This window comes from Gambusia affinis, linkage group LG18 (genome assembly GCF_019740435.1).
Source record: "Gambusia affinis linkage group LG18, SWU_Gaff_1.0, whole genome shotgun sequence".
Lineage (NCBI taxonomy): Eukaryota > Metazoa > Chordata > Actinopteri > Cyprinodontiformes > Poeciliidae > Gambusia > Gambusia affinis.
In genome coordinates this window covers 11,642,004-11,662,091 of record NC_057885.1, presented here as the reverse complement: position 1 = coordinate 11,662,091, position 20,088 = coordinate 11,642,004, and the positions used below count along the sequence as shown (strand labels likewise).

General features: G+C 40.2%; 1 protein-coding gene across 5 annotated transcripts in view; it reads right to left on the bottom strand.

Moving 5' to 3' along the window:
• The window catches only part of pcdh7b (protocadherin 7b), a 129,774-nt gene that overhangs the window by 50,788 nt on the left and 58,898 nt on the right, over positions 1–20,088 (bottom strand). For 2 of the 5 annotated variants that reach the window (XM_044098291.1, XM_044098294.1), the window contains exon 2: positions 16,714–16,933. The exons of 2 other annotated variants lie outside the window; for them this stretch is intronic. In XM_044098291.1, coding sequence (XP_043954226.1) covers positions 16,714–16,933 — 220 coding nt within the window. The remainder of the gene's footprint in view (positions 1–16,713; positions 16,934–20,088) is intronic. One more of the 5 variants, XM_044098292.1, reaches the window with a different exon arrangement.

Here is a 20,088-nt window from a genome sequence, read left to right as displayed (position 1 = left end):
GTCGTGTTACTTCTGTTTGATTGTGTCCGCTGATGATGCGGTTTGGCTCTATTGTGGTTCAAATGTAGCCTTCTGGGTGCCACTTTGGGCCTTCCTCATCGTCACAGACAGCAATGCGGTCATTAAAGAGTGTTTGCTTTGTAAGGTGACTGCAGATATAAAGGCCAGCTGCAACGGCAAGTGGCACTCTGAGGCGGAAAGAATCTTTTTTTTTTTTGTTCTGTTTGTTTGTTTCTCATTCTTTGACCTGGTGAAAAGAAAGGAGGGAGGGTAAAGTCGCACCTGGAGGCATAGTGGGGGAGGTGAGATTACAAGGAGGCATGTGGTGGAGTTAACTTTCATTCCAAGGAGGGAAAAAAAAACAAACTGTCAAGTTCTGGCGCTCAAAGCTGACTCAGGACTTCTATAACTGGATGTAAACGCATTTTCTTCCCAGCAGGAGAGTGAAATGGTGCATGGTTACCCCCAAAATAATTCCCGAGCTGTCAGCAAGCCCCTTTTTTTCTCTCTCTCTACTATAGGGGTTCTATTGGTGACATTTCATTTTAGACTTTAGAAAAAAAAGATTGGGGGAAAAAAAAAACCCCTCATGGAGGAAGGAAAAGCAACTATTAACATGAAAGTAGGAAATATCTAAGAAAGATAGCTCCTTAAGAAAATGCATCAAATTTAGTTGACAGGTAAACCATTTTTCTACACAAGGTAAAAGATGTCAGCCTCTGGCTGTTAACTCAATATTTTTCATGTAAGAACAAATGAAACTATAAAGACAAAAATAAAGCAAAATCTCTAACCTTGTTTTAGAATAATAATCCATATGAGCACAACTATAAGTCGCAGAATGATATCTATCACAACATAGCGTGATTGCAACTAAGTGTGAAATGCTAAGTGTTAGCATTATGCTGAGAATTGGGGAAAATCCAATAAATCATTAACAATTAGAGTCGGTTTCATAATCGACTTCAAAGATAAATATAACGTTTACTGAATACGATTAATTTTATAATGTTGTAACCAGGCTATTAAAGCAAAATTATTGGCTCATTATTGTAAAGTTGGGGTGGTTTGTGCTCAGCTCATCTGTGTTTCAGGGGTGGATCCAAAGCAGCTTTTTAAATATGTCAGAATGTGTTCTTTTTTTTTTTTTTTTTTTTTTTTTTTTTTTAGAAAACTGCTTGGTGGAGATTTACTAACTATCAAAGAGAGTTCATAGCATTATGAAAACAGTATTTTAGGAGAACACCTGGCATTTTGTCTGTCAATTGTTGTTGAAAAGAAACTATTATTGCATCAAACCAAACCTGTTCTCCTCTTTCTTTCTTTTTTAAAACCGTCATGCTTTATTATTTTTCAATTTGCTCCAATTTGACTTTAATCCTTGTGAAAAAAATCCCAAAAAACTTGTGATTTTTTTTTTTTCCATTAGGTGCTACAAAACTTTTAAAAGATTTTCATCAAGCAGCAAAATGTATTTTTTATTAGCAAAGAAGTTACTACAAATAACATCCTGCATCTGTCAGACAATAAAAATGCTTCATTGCTCTTTTTTTTTTTATTTTATTTTGTGGGTGGTTCAGTCGTAAACCATGCTTTAAATAGGTCAACAATGTATGACGACGCATCTCATCTCTTTTTCGGCCTCTCGACGCAAAAAGCCAACTTAAGCAATATCGACCGGAGTCCCATAAAACATGCATGGTGCTAATGCCTACAGCTACGAGGATTTCATGCCTCGCAGTCGCCAGGGAAACTGTTACAACGGACAGAATAAGTGGAAAGGCCTTAGTCAGATGTCTCTCAAAAAGCGCATTAAGTCACTCTGTGACTGAGAAGGATTGTTCAGGGTTATGGAAAAAAATACAGAGCATGCTTTTTCCTTTTAAATTAAAAAAAAAAAGTGCGGTATTGGATTTGGAAAGGGGGGAAAGATTTATTCTTTGATACATGCACAGTGTGACTCTTGGTGACTCACTGTATCCTTGAGCATAATCGCCTGAAAAATTCCAGCTAAAGGGAAGTCAATATAACATTCCTTCACAAGTAGATTTTTCAGAGAGATATTGCCCCTCCAGGTGGGTGCACTTGCAAAATCTTAATGCCAAAGTATTAGTGAGCTCTTTTTTGTGTGTGCTAAGCCTCCCGAGCGTAGAGATGCCTGCACATGCTGTTATGAAGCCCCCAAGCACTAGTGGTGTCAAAGGTTACAGCGTGCGTCGCAGGGAGACCGTGAAAGCAACTGCCATGGGCCACGCCGGAGAGTCTCACCTCTTTGTGTTTGCTCTTTACTTTAATCCTTCACCACGTACTTCCCTTTAACCCACCTCCTACTTCCCTCCCCGCTGCTCCAAAACATATGAGGCACATTAAACGGTGTCCTCAAAAATGGAAGGCGAGAGAGGGGAGAACACAGGAGGATAATCCCCTTTCCCTCCATTGTTACATGCTTTCATCTATTTTTATAAGGCGAAGAGCGGGGAGGAGCTGAGAGGCAAGACGAGTAAGGGAGAGGGAACAGGTTGTGGTGGGGCTGTGCTTGTACTTTTTAGGACCACTGGGAATAGGTGCATCCCTGCCCGAAGTCACATTCATGTGTGGGGGGAGGGTGGGAATTGCACGTACAATTTCACTATGCCTTCACGCTTGAGCAAACACACATATCTCCCTTTATGGAAACCTCTTAGCCATCCAATATTCGGTCTATGAGCACTTAATTAAGGATTAATAGCATATCTGCTGACTAAGACACCGTTTCCAACTTTCACTCGCCAGCTTTTCCGAATGCTCGTTATGATCTAGGAACTTTACGAGGGGAAATCAAACTGCTCTCTCCAATTCCTTCAGAGACTAACACATGGTTTATGTTTCCCATATTTAAGGTTCAAATCTGGGTGGTTATTGGATGCTGTTTTGTCTGGGATATGCACCTAAATGCATCTAAAAAAAGGGAAACGGGGTAATAAGTGGGTTGCTACAGAATATGCAACAGAAGAAAGTTGGAACAAAATGCCAATGTGTAGCCAGGATAAACTGGTGAAGGGACAGGATTGTTAATATGCTGATGAATCACAGCAAAAGACTTGAAATCAACCTTATTTGTACCCTTGGATAGATTTGGTTGGACACAATAAGTATAAATACAATGTCATTTAAAGTGACCAGGTGCTCAATACTTTAAAATATATATAAAAAAACAACATAAAAAAACAATAAAATAAAAATACACAGACTTACAACAAAATCTTCGTTAGGACAAGATAATGCAAATTCTAAAAAGTGACATCACATTGTTTCTTACAGTTTTTAAAACAAGAGTTAAAACATTTAAAGCTGATGACATTGCACAAAGTATCTTAAATTCAAGAAGAAATGTTAAAATACTGACTGTTTTAAAGCAAAGTACTCGATGCTGAAATGCAGGGTCTAGTAAAACATTTTCTTTTTTTTTCAAATCTGGGAAGAGTATAACCATTGCGTTCTGCATTATGGCTTTTGTCCAATCCGTATTCTCATTTAAAATTTTATCAATCCTATCCCACTGTAAATCTGCATTTTTTTTTTTATACTCTTATGATGGAATCAGAAGAAGTAGTTCTGGACCAATTGCTCCCTTCTGGCTCTCTAATCCTGTGTGCTTTGTGCCAATAATTTCAAAGTTTTAAGTGTGCGCCTGCTGAGGGATTAAAGATAATATCGTTGGTAAGTTTCTCCGTATGTGCGAGACGCAAACAGTGTTTGGAGCCATAACAAAGCAGGGTCAGCTGTCGTTTATGTTTGCGACACCAAAGGATGAAAAAATATGTTGTGTGCACAGCTGTAAAAAAAAAAAAAAAAAAAAAAAAATCTGTCTCTGTCAGGAGGGGGAGGGGTGAACCCAAAAACAGCAGGTCCAACTTACAAAAAATTTACATCCAAGGGAAACACAAGAACAAACCAAAGCAAATGCAAAACTGAGACACGAAGAGATTCTAAGGAACGCAGGGGGGATGACGATCATAGAGACAAGACGGACTGGCGAGTTGTGACTGAAAAAGAGGAGCTTAAGTACTGGGAGGTGGTAATTGGAACAATGGCCTAGCTCCATTGCAGGTGTGAGTAGTTGGCGCAGGAGCTGGCTGAGGGGCAGGGAGAAGGTGGCACGGGGAAACTAAGGAGATCTGCTGGGGAAAACAAGAGGGAGGAAACGGGGAGCTGGAGAGCTGGAAAATACTTCCAATACAAAAAGACACTAAGAGTAAAGAAAACCTGATAAACTAGGAGAGAAAGATATGAGGGAAACCATAACCGAACCTAAATTAAGAACCAAGGAACATAGGACTAGAGAAACTAGAAGATCTACTTAAAGAAATAACCTAACTAGAATTACTAAAGGAAGATATACATGAACCTAGGGTGATGAAATTAAAAAAAATAAACTTTACTAGAAACACTGCAGAGAGGCTGAAATAAGAAATAACTAGAAGGATAAAATAGAAACAAACTATAGTCATTGAAGAAGGCTTGACATGGACCCAGACAAACCAGGACAGAACCTAAGATAACTAAAGAATAAACCTAACTAGAAACACTATATAGGACTGAAAATAAGGAAAGCAATAAGACAATTCTAATTACACTAAATACCTTAAATAATAATACCCAAAGGACCATGAAGGGCTAAACTAAAGTGAACTAAAACATAAAGCTAAATAAAATGAAAAGCAAAACAAACCCAAAATCCCAGAGTCCTGACAATCTCCCTTTATATTTATCTTGTTTTGCTAAATGTTTTAAGATTGTCATAGCGATTCTATTGTCAAAGATAAATAACTAATCTGATAACTAATCAGATGTTTTTTTGTTTTTGTTTTTTCAAATGATTGCATTTATTAAGGAAAAAATGTGTCTAAATCAGTCTGGGCTCTTGTAAAACATTTATTACCTAAGTTGGTCAATAATTAATTACTAAACTATTTCTAAGCCACTGGGACTCTAGTGAACCACAAAGTCATTATCAGTAGCCTATATGAAGAAAACGTGAAGCAAGTTTGTAAACCTCTATAGAAGTGGCCTGAGCGATAAAATTACTCCAAAATCCCCATTGACAACCAGCGTAACAGGTCATAAAAGAACACAAAGCTGTGGCTAAAGCACAACAGGTCACACTGCTCTTTTGTAGAGTATGGGTGTTGGTTCTTCTTTGCTAACACAAAGTCTGGGCGGAAATTGCATTCATGGGAGATTTCCTATGCAAAAACCACTGCGAACTTAAAGACAATACAAGGGCTCATTTACCAATTTGTAAAAAAAAAACCAAAACAAAACATCCATCCTGGTGATTTCCAAGATGGTTAATCTGTTGTTTGTAAACAAAATTGTGTTTTTGAAAGGTGTTACCTCCAGTTGCTTCCGGCGTAAAACAAAGAATGTCAGAAACAGAGCTGACAGTCACACATAGAGCCATATGTTTTGCTGCTACAAGATCTGACTGGTTAACTGCAATTTATTGAATATTCAGACCTGAAGGTTGGATGTCTGGCCACTAGCTGAGGAACCTTAGAGTTAAAGACGCTCTGGGTATGTAACAGGACAGTGATCTGAGGCACATCGGCAAGCCCACCAATGTCTAGCTTAAAAAAGATGCTTGGAGTGGCCTAGTTAAATCCAAGAAATCTGACTGAAATATAATGACAAGATGCTTTAAAGCCCTTCAGTTTGATTGAATTTAAGCACTTCTGCTGAGAAGTAGGAGAAAAGATCCTTAACATTACCAGTTACTACAATAATTTATAGCAGTTGTAATCACCAAGGCAGGCATAACCAGTTTGGAGACGATTCATTTTTCAAATGAGGCCATGTTAGTTTGGATAACTGTTTTAAATGAAATGCATTCAAAATTTTAGGTTGGCAGTTTTATGGTCGTTTAACCTATTTTAATTGTTGTTTATGATTTACGCATCTTCTTTCCTCTTAATCTCATCTATTTTGTCCATTATCAGGTGAAAACTAGGCGTACTCTGGCTGTAGCAGCGGAATGTTGAGAGCTACTTCTGTCATATACTCCAAAAGACACACCAAGGATATTCTTTCACATAAAAACGCAAACAGACACACACACGCACACACACGCCCGCACACACACAAGTCATTAGCTTTTCACATAAAGCCGGCAGCATTTGGTTGCCTGTGTTTTGACAGTTTTACAGCGCTTAGCTGTGTCTTTGAGTCATCAAACCGGTCCGATTAAAGAAAAACATGATGTCAAATTCCCAAATAATGCCACGTAATTGCTGTCAATTAGCAGTAGCAGCCGACGCTGTTGGCAAAGTAAAGGGTTTTCTGAAAAAATAAATAACTAACTAAATAAATAAATATCCAGTTCCCCAGAAGGAATGCCAGTCTACAGTCTGATGGAGATAGGGTGTGCAAGCTGTTCTGTAAACAAGGACATGTGGGATAATCCACAATAAAAAAAAATAATTAAAAAAAGATGTAAATATGTTAGACATTTGTATTTGTGTAAGTATGTGTGTAGGGGGGGCAGGGAGGATTTTTTTCAACTATGTTACAGGAAGATTCTTAACCATGAAAGTTGTAGATGGTGGAAAAGGTCAAAGTTGGACTTGCTGAAAGCCAGGTAAACATTATTTATCAGAGAAGAACAGAAGAGGATATATCATGAACAAGTTGGCTCATACATATTCACACACACACGGGTACGATTTGCAACTTCAACTTTAAAGGTCGTAAAGGCACTCAAACTGATTCTCACATCCACAGTTACAAGGATTTTTTTTTTCTTTTGCAAAACCTGGTAAATGTAGACTAAAATAAAGCCATGTTAACGTGCGTCGGTCAGATCTAGCGCCAGCTAGCTCAGCTCTGTTTGCTTTATAGCACGTGGACAGTTCTGTAGGTCATGTAAATGCTCCGTGTTTTATGACCAGTGCAGACTCGTGTACAAGTTTTCAAAAGTGAGAGGATAATTTGTTCCAGCAGGGATACTCTGGCCAAATGTGGGCGTGCATGTGCACGTGTGTGTGTGTGTGTGTGTGTGTGTGTGTGCTAGAGAGAGAGATACAAAGAAAGGGCAGCGAGAGACAATGTTTGCACATAAAGTGCGGTATGTTTGGCAAATGCATGAATGAATGTATGAGCGGACGTGGCTTGGCATTGGCCTGTAGAGCATGTCTACACCTGAATGTGTTTTATTTTATTTTGTTTCCTGAATTTTGTTTGTTATTTTAAATTCCCTGAAGTGAGAAAAAACAACAGTGAAACAAAACAAGGGCGAAAACCTTCATTGCACAGACACGTATGTGGTGCGAAGTCACCACGCAGGGTATGTATGTGCATACGTACACACGCTTTTCTTAAAAAAAAAAAAAAAAACATAAAAAATTCAGGAAGCTTGGACCACGTTTCGATAAACAAATACGTCCTTGCGGCTTGTGAGAAAAAAAAAAAAAGGATTATTGGCATTCCTTTCCCATGCAATAGACCACACACAGAGAGAGACACGGGCACCCGCTGCGTCCCAGTGCTGCACACCTGATGTTCCAACATGCTCAAGCAAATGTGACTCCCTCCTCCCCACCATCCGTGTCCTGGTCATGCACAGAATCATAACTGGATTTTGTAGCAAAAGAGAAGAGACTTAATGACAACCAGGAAGACTCCAGAGAGGAAGTCAGCAAAAGAGGGAGAGATGTGGAGAGGGAAAAAAAAAAAGCTGAGAGGGGGACAGGGACGGAAGGCGGGTTGGGACAGTGGGGAGGCTTTGGCTGAGTAACCTCAGAGGTGTTTAATTGACTTCGACAAAGACCACCCTACTGGTTCAGACACTGGCACTACACCTGACAAGCATACCGTTGCTAAAGAGCGAGTGGCGAGAAGAAAAAAGCTAAATTTTAGCCACTGCAAAAAGAAAATAAAGATCGAAAAGATTTCATTTGGTTTATCGAACCAATGCCCGCGTCATTTGGAAACGAGCCAAATTGCAAGTTGCCGCTTTGTTGCACCAAAAACAAAACAACAAAAGACTCAAAAAAACGCACATGCCTGTGTGAACGACTGCAGACCCTCATCGAAAACACAGTCATGTTTCCCTACAGTGCCCTGGAAATCCACTCCGGCACGAAATAATCGTTTGAGCACCCACACAGAAATGCTACAGTCAACCTTTGTTGAACCCACCCCCCCCAAAAAAAACCAAAAAAACCAAAAACTGTTTTCTAAAACAATATGGCTGCTTTGTAGTAGCAGAACCAACATTTACTTTTTGCACAGAGCCCATAAAAGCGATTGTGTTGATGTAATGCTTTTCTCACAGTCGGCGTTTGCAAAGCAGCTTGATGGCTTTTATAATCTCTGTCAGGTGTCCTTAAAGAGACAGAAGCTTAAATGGAGCGTTTCAGACAGCAGGTGGCAAGAGGTGGAGTCGCTATGCAGCACGATAAAAATAAACTGCTTTTGAACATTAAAGCATATAGACCTCTTGGAGAGACTTCCAAAAGATTACTACAAACCTGTAAATGAGCGTAAAATAGGGTTTTATTGAGGAAATAAATGAAATGACCAACTTTTATCTCTGCGGGTTTGACTATTTTCTCCCAATGTGAAACTTAGCAATTACTAAAGTGCATATGTTTTATTAGGATTTTAGATAATAGATCAACGCAAGGCAATCTGGTTTTTTTCAAGCAGAACGTGATTATCAATATTTCTTACAAATAATAGCCCCCTTTACTATCACTTGTGATATCCCTAAATGCAATGTAGTGCAAACAATTCCCGTTAGAAATTTTATAAAGTGTTTGCCTGTGCAATTTAATCTCAGTATGAATGCAGCTGTTCAGTGAGGGCCTCAGAGGTTAGAAAGACAACATTCTTGAACACACAGCATTATAAAGACCATTGAGCAAAGCAAGTATTTCAGAAAATATAAAAATTTAAGATATTATCTATGAAGATATAAAAATGGATAAGAAGAATTTCAATTTTTGAAATTCGTTTTTTGGTGTAAAACCAACATAGCATATCATTTTGAACACAACATTTCCCATGCATCATCATGGGATACACGGGAAGTGATAAATTTTCCATGTATCATCATGGGAAATGTTGTGTTCAAATCCTGAATGAAAACTGTTAAAAGATACCAAAGGTTTAAAACTGTAATGGCGGTTGCCCTTTCAGCAGGAAAAACAAAACAAACAAACAAAAAAGAAACTCTAAATATGCCACCGAAGCTGAAAGGGAATGGTTAATCCATATCCATCTATTAGACTGGCACAGTCAAAGACTACGACTGCAGATAAACATGGCTCAACAAGATATAGATTCAAAGGAACAAAACACAAATGTGTTTCTTTCATCTAAACCTACAGCTTTTTTTTGTTTGGAAAGTCAGTTTAGCTGATCGGATAAAAAAAGGTACACGAAAAAAATAAAAAAAAATATATATATATATATAAACTCAAAAATAGACGTTCAAATAATCTAAACATCCAAGCAGATCCATGGCTCTGTAGTGTTCCCAAGTTTCAAGGTTGGTGGAAAGTTAAACAACTGTGTGATTTCAAAAGCAGACAGAGCATTCTGTTCATGTGTTTTCCTCTGGCAAATCAAACCAAGATTCATTCTCTTTCCTCCTGCATGTTGTGCTGAAGTCATCAGAGAGCCCCTTCTAGACCCCCGAACGCCACAACGTACCAGGGTGAGGTAAATGAGCAGGTAGCTTGTGTTACACTTTAATGGAAGCATAAATAATGCCGCAGTGCTTTTCTCCGGCTTCATTCTGCAAATGTGCCATGCTACGGGGTTAAGATTGCAATGATGGGACTTCACAGTGCCCGTGTGGGGAGACTGAGAGGAAGATGAGACCGTGGATGTGACACTGGGGGATAATTTGAATACCTGCCTGCTCCGGCTGAGCAGTGATCAATCACTCCTGTGTCAACCACCACTCCCTGCTGGCAACTTCTCTGCTCATGTAACCTCCATCCCTCAGGTTTTTTTTTTTTTTTCCTTGCATCCTATTCTCTATTTCACTCCTTTTTCTATTAATGTCCTCTCTATCTCCTGGTCTCTTCCCAGCCTCCTATCTTTCAATCCATTTCCTGGGCTCCTGTGCAGTGTGTTCCCTTTCACTCTTTTTTTTTCTTTCCTTAGCTTCCCTTTTTACGTTCCCCCTAGTGCTTTCTCTCACATCATCTCTTCAGGTTTTCTTGTTATTTCTATCTCCCTTGCTGTTGCCTTGCCTAAGGATATCACAAAGAGAAATAAAGGGTGAGGGCTAAGGGGACAGATGGAAAGGAACGAGAGACACAAACCATGACTACAGGCACACGCGCAGAATGCAAGCCCTGCTGCAAAATGCACGAGCCTCCGAACCTTTCACAGCGCACCGAGCTGATTATCGGCTCTTTCATTCCTGCTCCACTTTTAATTTCTCGATTAACAATGTAGTGTTTTTACTCCTAGCCATGGCCACGGGCTGTAACCTTGGGGAAGGCGACGGGTGAGCAGAGTTGTGTGCAACATACTGATTGATGGCGCGCGCGTTCGCGCCTTCCGCTGGGTGATTTCTCGCTACGGCGCTTCTCTCCTTTAGAGCGGCGATGGGCATACCAACAGGCCCCTCATCCCTGCACCAAACTTGAGGGAAATCAGACCTAAGACCAGCGCTCGCTGCCGCTCCGCTCTTGAAATATGAATGGTTTTAATTAAACAGACTCGCTTTGCCATCTGGCCCTACAATTGGGCCTGCCTAATGAACAGACTTGCACACAAACACGCGGCACACGCACGTACATTATTAACCAGGCTAAGCAGCCTTCCAGCGGCCGCAGCTTTGGAAACAGAGGAACAACAACAATGTAGTAATCTAGCGAGGTGCTTGAAGGAGTTGCGACATGATTGAGTGCCTTGTTGTGCCGAATGAATGGTGCGAACGACAGCGAGAGCTCATTTGCTTCCATGTGACGGAGCATGTGTGTTCTTGCCTCACATGTATGCTTCTTTCTTTTTTTTAGCGAGTTCATTCCACTCTCAGTTTCCAGCAAGTATGTCAGGGAAAAAAAAATACTTAGTGCTCGACTACCGGGATGGTAACTGCTGTGATTTGCCACTTCTCTGTCCTACTCTGCTGAACTGGCTAGCCAGCAGCACTAAATGATGTTGTTGGTAATCCACCTGTGGTACCCCAAGTTTTCTCAGCAGGAGGGGCGGGAAGGAGATAAAGTGTGTCTTGTGTGGGTGTGGGTGTGTGTGCGTGCGCAGAGGGGTAACAGTGGAGAGATGTGAGAGGCATGCTAACATTAGCAACCAGCAGGGCATGCCATCAGTCTTTTAGAGGCTACAATATTTATACCATCCATTTGTTTCAGAAGTAAGATAAAGCAAGATCTGGATTTAAGCGTGATTAGGTAACGTGCAAATTAAGTGAACTTATTGATTGGCTGGTTTCCAGTATTACAAGGTTAGTTCGGATTAATATCTGTAGTGCTTCCCTTACCTGAAATGCAAAAAAATATAGAATTTCACCATGAGCTTTCAGAATGAAAATAAACTGATGGCGTAATGAAAGCTACCAAGCTAGAATGACGTACCATTTGACTGACATGATATCTCGCCCCCTACAAGTAAGGGAACTATTATCTAACCTATTGGTTCTCTGATTAGAGAATCAAAAATAACAGTTCAAGAGAGAATAACGTTTTACAAGTTGTGGTTTTAAGACCTGCAGACATTTAAATCCCAGTGTTCCTACAATTTGAAATTCTTAATGAGATGCCAAAGAAGAAAATATGACAACTACACTTTTTTTTTTTCCACGCACAACAGATCTGTGTAATTTGCAGTAACAAAAAAATTCTGTTGCAAATAATATCATAAATGTATTCAATCATTCATATGTGGTAACATGTTAGTAAGAGTGTTGCTTTTCTGTTGTAAAGACCTGTAAATACTGTGCACAGTACACTGTCATCAGAAGGAGCCACAAATAACCTAGGCAATACATTTTTCAAGAAAGTTTTCCTTCTTAGGCTGAAGTTCAATAAGAAACTGATTTGCACATGTCCAGACGGGATGCATTAGCTTTGCTCATCTTGCCATAGCCAGTGGCAGCCCAGCAAACACTGCCATATTAACTCAGGTTTGAGCACAAGCATTTGAAGCCAAAGTGGAAGGTTACACCAATATGTATTTCCATTTTTTCCATGCAGCAAGAGAAGCAGCGCACAATGTAATGATGTATGCTATGGATCAAATGCAAAGAATCCTTGACAGTGTGACCTACGGCAACTGTCATAGCACACACCGCATATCTGCACTGATGTGCTGAGAAATTATATTACATCTTCAGTGCCAGGAGCAGCTCGGTTTTCACGCACGCTTCGCGCATGGAAGCGCTTCACACGCCTCACTCATCATGAAAGAGCGACGTGGCGGTGTGTTATTTTGGAGGTGTGCTTGAACTAACACGGTAGAAATTGAAAAATCCACCGCCCAGCCCCGCACCCCCGCCCCTGCGGCGATGCAAAGATCAATAACAGAGCAGGAGCCTTTGACCCGCCGATAACGGTGTACTTCAGGAAGGGCTCTTTGACTTCCAGAACGGCCTAATCGGGGTGTTTGACTCCAAACGCTCAGCGTTTATGAATATCTGATGAGCTCCGGGGTGAGCTGATGAATACGTGAGGGGGACCAGCTGTGCAACAAAAAAATAAATATATATATATTTAAAAAATGTCAAGACTTCATTAAAGATACCATCCCTGAGCAACAAATGGAGGAAAAGAGCAACACCACACATGCAGGTGGATCTCAACCAATCAGAATTCAAAACATTTATTTCACTAATCCAATTTAAAAAAGTGAAACGAAACATATAGAAATGCATATTCTGACCACTTGTTCATGCTGGAAACTGAGGGCACGGCAGTTGTCTAGTAGACATTCCACAGTAGACAATCCACAAGGTTGAGCCACAAACTCTCAATACAGAGGCTGGCTATTCGAAAGTGAAGCTTCAGAGCATGCCAATGGAAAGTTGAGCGAAAGGAAAAACTGTCAGAAAAACACGCACATGGAAATGGAAATCCTTAAGTGTGTAGCAAAGCCCATTTAAGTCAAACGATCGACAACAAATGTCACATCAGAAAACTCATTGTATTGTATTGAGCACATGTTATCTGCATTGTCATCAAAATTACCCAGGAAAATAATATCTGAAATGTAATACTATCTGTGGAGTGATATGAGATGTACAACCCTGAGGTACTTTATTGAGATGAGCATGTGTACATTTTGTGTTACTACACTAAAAATATTTGTTCAGCAGACATTCTAACCGTATGAGTTACAGCTTTTGACTGCCTTTTACACCTACTGAAATAAAATCAATTTTCTTTTATCTCTGCAACATTTCTAAAGCAAACAAAGTGAGTCTTAAAAGCAAAGGTTTGGATTTTATTAACATACGCAATTATACGTTTTCAGTCTGACCTTGGTAAATGCGGTAAGGAGAGAAAGAGAAAAAAAAAAGAACACTCCCTGGGTGCGTTTGTGAAAAGGTTGAAAGAATAGAAGGATCAGGAGGGGGGGAGGCAAACAGTATGCCTATGTCTTTGTGTGTGTTCGTCCCCAAGGAAGCGAAAAGGCAAAGGTGGATACTCGCGAGCGAGCATTTATGTGCAGCTGCACTGGAGGGCGACTGTTCGAGGACACTCTCTGAACATCAGTCAACAGGAAGCGAGTCGGAGGAAGAAAAAGGTAAAAATCAAAAAAAAAAAAGGAAAAACAAAAAAAAAAAAGGAAAGGGACCTTCGCCTTTGTCAGCATGCATAGCAACGGCCGTCAAACATATTGAAGCAGAAAAACAACAACAACAACTAAAAACACCAATTCGATTCAACTTCTGTGAAAGTTTTAAAGGTTTGAGATTGACGCGAAGAAGAAAAAAAGAGAACGCACTAAAGATCAAGCCAACACAGAGGCATTACACCATCCTCTAAAAACAGTTACAGCTGGAACTGGCTCTTACATTTCTGAGTCACTAATGATCCCTGTTTTAGCAATAAGCACCACAGCAAGCTATCTGCTAACTTTTGTTCTACTTCGTTTCCCCATAGTTTCCTAATTTCATAAAGGAGGCCTCACACAGAGCAAAGCAGCGCTGTGTGAACTCTGACTACAGCACATGTAGGGGAGCGCTAATGACTACAGTTAGCTTTGTGTGTGAGGCTGTAGCAATTTGCCAATATTTGCCCTAATCTTCAATGATTGCACTTTTCTGAGACTAAGCGTACACTTTCTTGGTAAACACACAGACTTTATATTATATTTATTGTCGGGATAAAAAGCCACCCTGCTGGCTACCAGATTCCAGATAACATTGCTTTCTGGAAAAAACATACATACCGTCCATGACTTCCAAACAAACGTCTACCATTTAACATCTGCAATCGCAAGGACCTACATGGAGGGAGCAGTTTGAGCTGATCTCTCTGCAGATACCGAGCTCCAGTGGAGTATGCTGTTTCTCTTGGATGGAGAGGAGATTCTCAAACTGACCTAAACTATTTTCTCCAGCGAATCTCATCTGCTTCTCCAGTATTCTTCACTGTTTCCCTCAAAAGATTTTGAAAATGACATTGTGGTACATATCTGGTAAGCAAAACGCAAAAAAATCGTTGGGATTTGTTTTTTCCTTTACATACAGACACTTGCAAAAGTATTTCTGTCATTTGACCTTTCTCACAACTTGTCACAATGCAACTACGAACTTCAGTGTATTTTGTGTTACAAACAAACACAGATTAATCCATAACTTCGAAGATTCTCCAGATCTCAGACTTAGCTTTGAGCTTTGACTGGACCATTTTACCAGCTGTATGTTTAGGTATGATGTTGTTACTGCATGACTATCCTCTTGCCCAAGTCTCAAGTCTTTTGCTTCCTCTCGCAGATTTTCTTCCTGTTTTCCTCTGTATTTAACTCCGTCCAACTTCCCATGAAATCTGCCCAGCTGAAGAGAAAAATCGTGGCGTGATGCTGCCACCACCAACACTTTGTGTCACATGGGGATCATATTCTTGATTGTATTATGTAGAGTAAGACAAACAAATGTCTTGCCAACAAACATCAAACCAGAACTGTGGTTATTTGCATCTCCTTCAGGGTTGTCGTAGGACTCTGGACTGATTGCTGCTTTGCTAGACCTAAAACTTCAGGTGGAAGTCCAAATCTGACATGGTTTAAGGCAAGGTTTTGCAATTACCTCATCAGGGTAATTACCAGATGCTTTCTGTGTTGGACTATCACCTAAAATTAAAAACTAAATAAATAAACAAACACACTGAGGTTTATGGTTGTTGTGTGACAAAATGTATAAATATTCAAGGAGGGTGAATAATTTAGGAAGGTGCTGTAACTTCAACTTTAAGATATATTTATGCCATTATATTTTGCTTTGTATATACAATGTAGAAGCCTACTCTGTATACAGTGTACTATTTTTGGATCTGTTTGTTTTCCAGTTTATGCTATTTTAATTCTGAGAGTGGATTTGACTGACAGGCTGATCATGGTTGCAATCTGACAGTCTTACCACTGCTAGTGGCTGTCTCAGTTGAGTCACTTAAAAGGAGAGCTATAATAAAAAGTGCTTTTCAAATTTCCAAGCCTACTGTAGACCTGAAATTTTACAGACCACTTAAATAAATAAACCTCCAAATAGATAAGTAGCATCCACAAGTACACATCAAAGCCAAATCTTGAGCATAGGGTCAGTGTCTTCCAAGTTCCTGGCCAAAAAGTCACTCAGTTATTCCCTAAGGGTAAAGCAATCTTTTTTTGGTCTTGAGAATATATTTGACTTGTGACAACCACGAAGATCTGCCATTACAAGTGTGACATCTCAATCTTTTGCAAGGGAGGATATGAATCTTTAAGCCATTTGAATATCACTCGCTAAGCTCTGGTGGAAAAGCCTCTGCACTTAGGCTTAGCACTCTCAAGACAGCTACTCCTTGTTAAGAGTCGCCTCAGACTCCTCCACTATGAATGGGACCATTACCCTCATCGGTTACTGCACAACCACTCACGCATACACACACATATGAACACGCATATGCATCTATGGATATCTTTCTCTCAACCGGGGCAAACTGAATGCTTTTAGAAGAGCTGCAAGCCAAACGCGCACTGCGAATCAGTGCGCCAGTTGTCTGTATAGCTCCTAAACAATTCCGGATGAGTTCTGGCTCCCTGCTGGGCTCCTTTTCCGCTTCCCTTTAAGAATGCAGGGCAAGATGGAGATATCTTATAGAAAAGCTCATCTACATGAGAAAGGGACTTAAATGGGAATTGTAAATTCTTCATGATGCAGCGCTGGATAATTTACAATAGGATAAAAGGATAAAAAGTGACGAGAGAGGGGGTTAGTTTAATACAGGACGACTTATGTTGCTCCTTTGATCAGACAAGACTGATGTTTCTCAATAAGAAAAAAGAAAAAAAAAATCTGCTACGTCCTCTGCTACTAGATCCCAACGCCAAAAAGCGCACCTCACCTGATGCAACGATAAATGTGAATTAGAGACATTTCTGTCTGTTTATGGTGCTGACTACCATCCAACGCCCTATGGGAAACCTGTAGCCAGTATGTGCGTGTGTGCTTCCTATGACTTAGCGGGTTCTTAACCTCCTTTCAGTGTTTGCCCCTACCATTTTCCATGTGCTCTGCCTCACCGACACTGCCATCCGGCGTTGTCCTCTCGTAGCTGTCCTCGGGCAGGGGGAGGGCGCCCAGCCGGGGGCCCGAAGAGCTCTTGCTGCTGGGTGTCTCGGATTCATCCAGGCCGCTGTCGTAGCAGCTCTGCAGCGATCCCTGCTGGTGAGGATCCTGGGGCTGGCTCACCACCGAGAAGGTCACTCGACGAAACGGCTACAAGAGAAACCAAACGTCCGGGGGTCACTATAAAAGGGACTGTCTTAGCTGTGTTTGTCTATTTAGTCAGATGTGATTTTTGGGATTTGGGCCGCTGAAAATCAGACATGGGCTTTCAGGAGGGGATGCCAGGAATCTAGGAAGAAAAGGGGTCAAAGATGCGCAAAAATGTATAGGCTAGATTTTAATGGGGGGGGGCATTAATGATTAAAAGTACAGTTAAGCTGACCTAAAAATAATGGCAAATGTCCTGGTTTTCACAAGAATCGACTAAGACAGCTGACTTTTAGCCAAAACCTTAGCAATAAACTTTTTTCCCCTCAAACTAAGTCATCAAACCTAGGCAACTGAGAAGACATGAAGGCTAATGATCTCAGTGTTTTTATCAAACTAAGTTGCCCACTGAAAGTAAGAAGAAAGACCTGATGTGAAACAAGAAAGTGAAACTACAAGGCTTACCCCGGACGCACACAAACAGGCAGAGCCACTTGTTGTCACGTTACCACACAAAAGGTTCAGCTAGGTAAAAGGTAGGTTCAAGCTGTCATTGCATGCAGTCTGCTTGAACACATTGCTGAACAACAGCCACTGTTAGGCACAGTGGCCTATCATTAAGACCGAGTCCTGTTTCTCGCTGTCTCAGCCTGCTTAGTTTCCTTCCTATGTCTCTCATTCCCTGTCAGAAGCAGCACAAAGGCAATGGCACGGAGGAATGATAGCTGGAGAATAAGCATGAAGTGAGGAATGAAAGAACCGGTTTGGTCATTATAACAGTAAATGGCATAACAAATTGTTACTGCCATTCATTAATTAGACACAAACACTGTCAGAGCTTGCCTCTGCTGCCGCAAATGTGCATGCACCTTGCTGGACTGCAGATCCTTCTGCTCACAATCCTTCTCTTCCCACTGTCATCCATGTTTCCTTGTTCAATCATGAGAGTATTACATGGGGCAGAGACTCATTACTCAAAAATGCTCTCCCCAGCACCATTGCACATTTGTTTCCTTAATTCGCTCACCTGAAGAAGATGAAACGGTTAGCCTCAAGTGATTGCAATTTAAATTGGAACACGGTAGATAGGTTTTCTTTGCCTTTCACTAGATTTTACAGGTAGAGGTATGTTTGAAGGGACTCTCTTAAAGGGGGCCTTAAACATAAAGTTCGATCCAAAGATCTCATGATATAACTGGCAGAAAGCGGTATATCCCTGTTGTGGCAAGTGTAAAACAAGTGTTTTACTTGTGCCATATATGGTGCCACAAGTACAACATGGTGGCATACACTGCTCAGTCACGTTGAGAGAACTCTAGTTGGAAAACGATAGAAAAGGACGCAATTGTCTTCCGTGTAACTGATCTGAAAACATTCGTAAAAGGGGAAAGGCTTGTAAAAAAAAGGCATCTATTGATCCGTAACAAAAACTTTTTAACTTTTTGTTAAAAAGTTGGTAAGAGCTGATCAAATCACGAGAAACCCTGCCCATCCAGGTATTCTTTTTGCCAAACTAAATATAAAGAATGACACATAAGAACTATCCGCGAAAAAGGAGACCCACAGGTGCAGCTCAATTTTTTTTTCTCTAGCTTTTCTAGCTTCCTGTGGGACCTAGCTGTCCTCCAGTGCCAACTCCAGCTCTGGTTGTCAACATAAACAAAATGTGAACATTTGGTTGCAGCTGATCTAAATCAACCAAAAACAGATGCACATGGACATCCAGCATTTAAAGGGCATGACAAATGGAAGTTCTTCGACATTTTTCAAACTTCATGTAGCAGATAGTTTTTCTGCGGTGCAAACGATTGCTTCAATATAAACAGGAACGACGAGAAGACATTTCTGAACTGAAGTCTACTTTCTCTTTCCTCTGTGACCATTTCAGTCAACATCATTTCTGTGTTTTCTTTATTACTTTTGTTAGATTCAATGTGCCTGGTAGGCTAAGATGCTATGCTCTTCAGCTGTCACAAGTCAACTGTTGCTATGGCGAGTCCCCACTTGCATGGTGACATGGAGGCTGATATGAAAAGATCAAACCACGGTCTTCTTCTACGTGTAGTTAATATAAATAGATATAGCAGCAACATCAATTGTTGACATGTGACTAAGGTTGGATGTTTTTGTTTTTTTACCACCTTAGGATACTTACTGTAAAAGTACTCAGCTAAGCTAATACTTTGTGAGCTTGTTAATGATTTTTTTCCTCAGTCCAGTGGGAAATGTTTTTTTTTTTTTTTTTTTGCTCTATGTGTGTGCGTAAAATTTTAATTTATTTATCTATTTCTCCCCAGTTCTGTTTCTCTCTGGCTGGCTGGCTAACGCGCAATCTTGGCAATAAATCATGTTTCCATGTAATTACAATCAACACTCGACAAATGAATTGGTATAAATATTCATGCAGATTTCACTTGGCTAGTCAAACATTTGTTGTATAGCAGAAGCAGAGGCCAGTATGAAAAAAGCTGATCACTATAGGTGTAATAACACTGAAAAAGAAGAGTTGTGATGACACAAAAACATTTTCTTTGTTTTTGTTTGGTTGTACTGTATTTCTCCAGAACATTTGTTAAATGTGAGGTGTGTTCTAACAAATCTTCCAGCTTCTCCAAGCAGAAAAAATTCTATGACCAGATTCACTCTGATTGACTTCGCTTTATAGCAAAAAAAAAAAAACAATTTTTAATGAAAAAAAATTCAAAAATGTCACCTAACGAATTGCCAGTAACTTGCAATGAAAGAAAAGTACTTGAGGTGGAGCACAATGAGGAAAAATTGAGTTTGGGGAAAAGGAAAAACAACCTGACAAGAAGGGAGTGAAAAAGAAGAAATGAACAAACAGATTTTATTCACCTGAATTTCCTCACTTGCATTCTCCGGAGGGAGAGCAAGAGAGAACAGAATAAAAGCGGGGGAAAAAAAAGCTAATTTGTTTGCAGACCAGAAATAGGGTTCACGCAGAGATTGCCAAAGGCTTTGGATTAGAATCTGCAGCCTCGATCAACTGCAAAGCAACCTTTGATCCTTCTCTTCTTGCTCTTTTAGATAAAGGAATAACATAAAAAGATACTTTATTTCAATTTGAGATTTTATGTGAATGTCTGAAGATGAGGAATTAAGATTAGAAATAAAGGAAAAGGCTAAATTGTGTTGCC